Below are 6,736 nucleotides of genomic sequence, written 5' to 3'. Positions count from 1 at the left end.
ATATAATGTTTTGGTTTATTTAGGCTATGCAAAAAGCAGATCAAACGTTAGGGATTCTAATAGCCTACATTAAAGAACATTCTGACAAATTATGCACAAAAAAAAGATGGAAGGGGCTGGACCACACGTTGGTGGCCCATTTATCATATCCCCGCCCTCCGGTGCTGCGCTCCCATGAGGGCGGTTCTTTAAATTGCGCTAAAACTCCAGACTGGCGCCTTTTGCTTATCTTCTGAGGACAAGACACACGTGCTATTTATAGATCACCGTGGGTTATTTTTTGCAGCAGTCCACTTCGCCGGTAATTCAAAACAATATCTTTAAAAAAATCTACTCACTTCCTTTCTCATTCACAACAGATTTTTTTTCAAGGCTCCATAAACCGGGATTTAAAAGGGGCGGGCGAAACGCTGTCTGACGAATCAAGCCGTATCCTATAGACACCAGAGGGGTTTTAACCGGGTTTAGCCAGTCAACATTCATGTGAATATTTCGTCTTAATTGAACAAAACCTGAAGTCGAAGGATAAGGTAAGAGCGGAAATGCACCAGGCGAACAGTAGACGCTGCAGATGCCTCTTGGCCGGCAGGATTAAACGCATCAGACGGTAGACTGGCGGGAGCTCACGCATTGTATTTACATGTTGGGTTTATATATATAACGTTATATATATATTTATATATTACGCTCGATCGTCCGCAATGATGTAACCGAACTCGAGCTGTTTAGCCGACGACTGATCGCCAGGCACGGGGAGCAGAGAGTGCATGTCTAAAGGCAGGGTTGGTTCACGGAGAGCATAGCGGAGCTATTGTATATCCGTGGTGGGGATCGCACACGGGCTATGCCTGCAGATACAGTGTAGAAGTAGTTTTATTTCTTCCTGTAGGCCCGACCATTGACCACAATAACAAACAAGGCCTCGAATGTTTTTTTTTTTACGTTTAAATGTTTGGCAAGTGTGCGCAGCCTCCATTGCAATACCGTACCGGGCTGTTGGTGCGAATCCCATTTGTCTTTCCCCATGGGCTGTGTAATCGAGTGCCGATGAGACATGTATAAATAGTCCTTCGAAATAAGCACGGATTATTGAGTTAAACGTTTTACCGGTGCAATCCTCCTCGGTATTATGTTTTGGACACGGCGGTGTGCATGCTGAGCTATATGGTAGCCAGGCCTCGTCTGCTATAATTGATCAATTTGATAATAATAATCGATTTCTCTAGGTCGAAAAAGCAGCAACAATGAGTGACAAGGGGACAGTCTCGACGAAAGAAAAGGAGGCAACAGAGAAAAGGGGGCGTGGAAGACCCCGTAAGCAGCCGCAGGTGAAAACGTCTGACGTAAGTAGAGGCAGTGCATTTAAATATATTCCATTTCTGAAAATCTGTTCTCAAAGATGAACTTTGTGTAATTGGGGGGTTGCTGTATATGCTGTAGACGTTTCCACCCTAGTCCTTTCACTTTGGATTTGCTTCAGTTGGGGTTTATTTAGGATGAAACAATTTGGAGGGTCCACCACACATCATGGGTAATGTGTAATTTGAATCCATTGAACCTGTGTTAACCCTACAAGTTTTCGTTGCACAAGAGGACGTAGGGCAGTATAAGTCCTAATGACTGGCTTAGGTGGCTGTCACTCAGCGTAGTCAGTCTAAGCATTGAATTGCATGGTTGCTATGTCAACAGTTGCACGGTGACAAACACTCGCAGGAATATACAACAAGGTGTGTGTGTGTGTGTGTGTGTGTGTGTGTGTGTGTGTGTGTGTGTGTGTGTGTGTGTGTGTGTGTGTGTGTGTGTGTGTGTGTGTGTGTGTGTGTGTGTGTGTGTGTGTGTGTGTCCGTCCACAGGAACCCAGTGGATCCCCAACACCAAAGAGACCCAGGGGCCGACCGAAGGGCAGCAAAAACAAGACGACCACCAAGGGCAAAGTAAGTGAACACCCCGCCGCGCGTGTTCCTACACCGTGGCTTTAATGTCCTTGCGCATAATGACAAGAAACACAAACTGTAAACACGTGGTGGTGGAGGGCCCCCCCCCCCCCCCCCCCACCACCACCACCACAGACCTCGGGCCCCCCCACCAGCGTTTCCTCATGTTAAGCACACCAACCGCCAGACCAGCACCACCTGCCCGGCCTGGCCTCTCTCTCATCCCGTTTGCGGTGCATGTACGTTTCCTCTGTACAGTAACGGTAGCACACACACACACACACACAAAACAGCACTCCCCGTCCCCTTTCTCTCCTCGCAAGGATGTGCTGTCGCTCTTTGTGATTTAGTGTAACCCAACTGCACTCCAGCGCTGCTTCCCCCCTCGGTGTCCAAACAACGCGAAGGCTGCGGCTCCCCCTCGGCCAGACCTTGGTTGGAGCAGCCCTCCCTTTTCTTTATTATTGTTTATTATTGTTTTCTGTCTACGATAAAGAGCGGCTTGGCGGCGTGCACTATGGGGTGTAGCTGCAGGTGCAAGAGGCCAGGAGACCCGTCCGTCCTCTGAGCTGACGTCGGGCTCCCCAACAACCCTGTCCACACACACGCACGCACGCATACACACACACACACACACCGCTTACAACCCTTGTTCTTCTCGGCTGGCCGTTGCCGTAGCAACAAGCTGATTTCTCCCCCCCCCCCCCATACCCATCCGCCTCCTCCCACACACCAGCCTCCCCCCACGTGCTCCCACCATGTCTGATATGCCCGGTGCTCTGGGAGAGGGAGCTGGGGACCGAGGGGTGGGGGGTGGGGGGGGGGGGTAGATCATGGTGATATAGGGACGACATGTGCACGGCCCAATACCAGCAGCGCATTAGGAATATTGTTTGTACGGTGGTATTCATCCGTCTGGATGCTTGTCTATAATATGTATATATTGTGTTTAATATTTGTTTTGATTATTTAAAAAAAATATTTGTGCTATATTATTATACAAATTTTTTTTTTTTTTTTTTTTTTTTTTTTTACTCTGCACATATGAGCTTCTAATCGAGGGTGGTTTGTGTCTTGCTCAGTTGCACCAGCTGTCTCTGAGCCTAAGACCAGGTGGCCAGCGAACTGGAGTGCCCTGTGTGCAGTTCCTGTCGGCCTTCCAGATAATGGCCAATGAACTCGCTGCCCTTTTTCCATCTGTCTCATAGCAGCGGCGCTACCGCCACCTGCAGGCAGTGGAAGGTTTAGCGTTCAGATTATTTACCTTTTTTATTAAAGGTCCACAAAATGAAGTAGCTTTTTGTAGCCAGAACCAGAAAGGGCAACTTTTCAGTGTGTGCGTGCCCCCCCCCCCCCCCCCCCCCCGCCTCCTAGATGTCTAACCTGGTATTTATTTTGTTTGCGCAGAAGGCTCCAGCAGCAGCTGCAACCGCAACTGCAGGTGCCAAACGTAGAGGACGGCCCAAGAAGGAGGTATGATAGCACACCTTTTTATTTTTATTTACATTTTTATGGGCATGTCGAAACTTGATCTCTGTCCAAAACTTGATGGACGAGGTACTGAGATAGTAGGGCAATATTTAAGTGATAAAATCACATTCATCACTCATTTGGATATGTTGACACTGTCAACAACATTCAGCAAATCCCCAAGATGTTGGATTGACAGAGATTAGATAGACTTCACTTCAATATACTTCAAATATACAATATACACTTCAAAATTATGTGCATATTGATATTGCTTATTTGTGATTGTAGTAAAAATGCAAACAAAAGTGTGTGTGTGTGTGTGTGTGTGTGTGTGTGTGTGTGTGTGTGTGTGTGTGTGTGTGTGTGTGTGTGTGTGTGTGTGTGTGTGTGTGTGTGTGTGTGTGTGTGTGTGTGTGTGTGTGTTATTAGTCACGAGAGTGACCCACAGTTCCCCGGTTATTTTCACTTTCAGTTTTTATGAATGAACCGAGTAGGGGGCGGAGGGTACTGGGTAGAGTTTTGGGGGAGGATGTGGAGTTAACTTGTGACTCACCCATGCTATGATTCACCACACATTACAGATGTCTCACCATTCCTGTGCGTGTGCATCATCACACAATCAATAACACACTTCTGCTCTATGGTGACAAGTGAAAAGTTCAGAAAAGTATTTCAGAGGGTGACTCATCAGCAGCCCCATTATAAAGCCATTTATGTTTTCTTTTGCTCAGTCCACTGGCAACTTTCACATTTGGCTTCTTTGCAATCATCTCTTAGCAATATTCTGACTCTTTTTGGTTTTGTATCCACTTTTCCCCAACAGGAGAAAGAAGACAAACCTTCCCAAGAGTCATCTGAGGAAGAGGAGGAGGAGGAGGAGGAGGAAGATCAGTAACTCGTCCCATGCTACCTCACTTGACGTGCTGACTTGCTGTTACACCAGCGCTGGGAAAGCATCTCCGATACCAGTGCCACCACCACGACCACCATGTTTGCGACCAGGGCCTTCCAGCCAACAGGAAGGGTAACACGGTTCATATAAAACAAAAGAAATCTCTTAATGCATCAGCACTGGATCAACAATGGACTTTTCTCGATATGTAAACCTATATCAAAGAGGTAACGGTCCTTTTAACTCTTGTATGTCATGTTGCCGCAAGTCTTTTATACTGGACAAAAGTAAAGCTCACGGGAGCCTGGAGCTTTCTTCTGTTACCATCCCCCCCGCCCCTTCAAGATAGTTTAGTAGGACATGTTCTCTGCTTAATGTTGTAATATTGACACTTGTACCCACATCTGAGATGGAAGGGCATGTAGGCTTACTTTCTGTTTTTGTACTGGACAAAGGTGAATTTTACCTATACTTGCTGTTTTTTGTTGCTTTTGTTGTGTGTTAAATGGTCAACCTGCCCTCTGCATCCTTTTATTAACGGAGGAGACACGCGTCAGGTTTTTTAGAATGAGACTGGGTAAAGTACCTTGTTCGTTGTAGATGCTATAATCCACAAGTAATCTGTGTAACTGTCCAACCCCATCATTTCTTTGGTCGATCGTCCCTCCCCCCTCCCTTAGCAGAAATACATTGGTTTATTTTGTAGTTCCACTACACTGTAGTTACAGCTCGGTGTGTGAAAGTCCCTCACGCTTATCCTCCGTCGACGGGAAAGATGTCAAGTTTATCGTTGGGGAATCAGGATACCATTTTCATAGTTTCATTCTCTCGCTCTCGACAACTTACAGGGGATCAGAGTCGCAGGGTTAATATTTTTCAAGTCGTAGAATCTTTCTTCAGGGAGCTTTCTGAACGTCACCATCTGCATCAGTCTTTGGGTTTACGCTGCGTCCGACGCGCCCACACAGTCCACTGCAAGGGCAAGCGCTAGTCGTGCTAACAAGGAGCTTGATTGTAAACACAAGAGCATAGCAGCACTACTGTCCAACCTTGAGTTTCATTCCTCTTGGCCCTCACACATTAGTTCCTTTCTAGATGAGTGGTTGTCATAGCTCGGTGAGGCAAAGGGAATTACTTTTACTTGGTCTATGAGGATGTGTTGTAGGCTGTCTGCTACAGGAAAAAAAACAACAATGTTTGTTTGTTTGTGTACTTGTGTCAGGGAACTCTTGGTCACCGTACATTTTAACTGGGTTTTTTTCCACAAAACTTAAGCTGCTACAACCTCAGTTACAAAAACCCGGAAAACTGCAAGGCCTTACAAAGCCTGGAATTTCATACCTCACACAATGTCTGTCTTTTACCATTTACTCGCATCAAACTGGTTTTTCTTGTTATTTGCAACTTCTGACAAGAGTCTGAACGATGTCTTTATTACAAAATATGTGTTTGTGTGTTGAGTGTGAGAGTGTATTTTTTGTCTTTCTTTAAAGCCGACTGTAATGAGTTATTGTGCGACGGCGGTCTAGTATGTGATTGTGTGCGTTCGCCCACTGTCGGCCTGTTGGTAGACAACCTGCAGAAAGGGTGGTTTTTCTTTTTCTTTTTTTTATGAAAAAAAATAATAAAGTGACGTCAGGGAGGCCTGTCACCCGACTGTGGTAGACTCTAGGTGTGTTTTATCCGTTTAAAATAAATCTTCTGGTGCACTGAAAAAGTTGGTTCAGATTTTCATGGACAAATGTTGGTGGTTTTTTTTTTTTCCTTTTTATGACGACGGCTGTGGGCACGCTTTCATTGTTGTGTAGACTGCTGCCGAAACGTGTCCGCCTCACAGTCTCCATTTCCATACAGGCTATGGCCATTTCATATCAGAGTCAAATAGTCCCATCTTGTTGGACGATATCCAAGCCCCTTTTTCCATACTGACTTCATCCATCATCCATTTATATACTGTTAAAGATCAACGGGATGGGATCATTCTTTTAAATGTACACTGTCTATAAATGTACAAGTCTATATTTCTATGGTGCCCTATAACAATTTGTATCCAGAGATGGTCAATAAAGATAAGAATTTGATATTGTTGGTCTTTGTTTTGTATTTGCCTCGGCTGCTGGTCATCCCTGTTGTGCTGTTGAACTCAAATCAGTGATCAGTTTTAGATCCAAAGTGTTAGGACTGGAGATCTAGTTAACCATATATAGTATGTATAAGTGTCCTAATACCTGCTATATGGGATTGATTCTGACTTGTTGGCATTGCCTTTCATGTAATTACACTATGTAGCCACCTTGTTCATTTGATCGATCTTTAAAGTATTACGTTTGGATTAATCCCCTTACTGGCTGCTTTACACACAAACTGCATGAAGACTCTGGAAGGGCTTTTAGTTTGAAAATATCTGCCCTATTAATCCAATGTACTCTTCAATACA

The 6,736-nt window shown here is 45.2% G+C and overlaps 1 protein-coding gene across 3 annotated transcripts; it reads left to right on the top strand.

Annotated features, from left to right (window-relative positions):
* The first annotated feature begins 224 nt into the window (after positions 1-224).
* Positions 225-6,398, top strand: LOC311359575 (uncharacterized protein). Of its 3 annotated transcripts, none has more exons than XM_084479626.1 (5): positions 225-301; positions 1,227-1,343; positions 1,854-1,934; positions 3,342-3,407; positions 4,231-6,398. In XM_084479626.1, the coding sequence occupies exons 2-5, from the start codon at positions 1,245-1,247 to the stop codon at positions 4,300-4,302; spliced, it is 318 nt and encodes a 105-aa protein (XP_084335752.1). In that variant the 5' UTR covers positions 225-301; positions 1,227-1,244; the 3' UTR covers positions 4,303-6,398. The 3 variants fall into 3 exon arrangements, with proteins under 3 accessions (XP_084335752.1, XP_084335750.1, XP_084335751.1); XM_084479624.1 differs by lacking the exon at positions 225-301 and adding an exon at positions 436-530; XM_084479625.1 differs by lacking the exon at positions 225-301 and having other exon boundaries at positions 1,014-1,343.
* The last annotated feature ends 338 nt before the right edge of the window (positions 6,399-6,736 follow it).

Source organism: Micromesistius poutassou (assembly GCF_964030765.1).
Source record: "Micromesistius poutassou genome assembly, chromosome: 15".
In the NCBI taxonomy this organism is placed as follows: domain Eukaryota; kingdom Metazoa; phylum Chordata; class Actinopteri; order Gadiformes; family Gadidae; genus Micromesistius; species Micromesistius poutassou.
The sequence above is the reverse complement of the archived record's forward strand: the minus strand, read 5'-3'. Positions and strand labels throughout refer to the sequence as shown.

Excerpts from the sequence above, each read along its gene's own strand:
- LOC311359575 (XM_084479626.1), top strand. The coding sequence starts at position 1,245 with ATGAGTGACAAGGGGACAGTCTCGACGAAAGAAAAGGAGGCAACAGAG. Across the intron at positions 1,344-1,853 it reads CGCAGGTGAAAACGTCTGAC|GAACCCAGTGGATCCCCAAC; the intron begins GTAAGTAGAGGC and ends GTCCGTCCACAG. Across the intron at positions 1,935-3,341 it reads AGACGACCACCAAGGGCAAA|AAGGCTCCAGCAGCAGCTGC; the intron begins GTAAGTGAACAC and ends TTGTTTGCGCAG.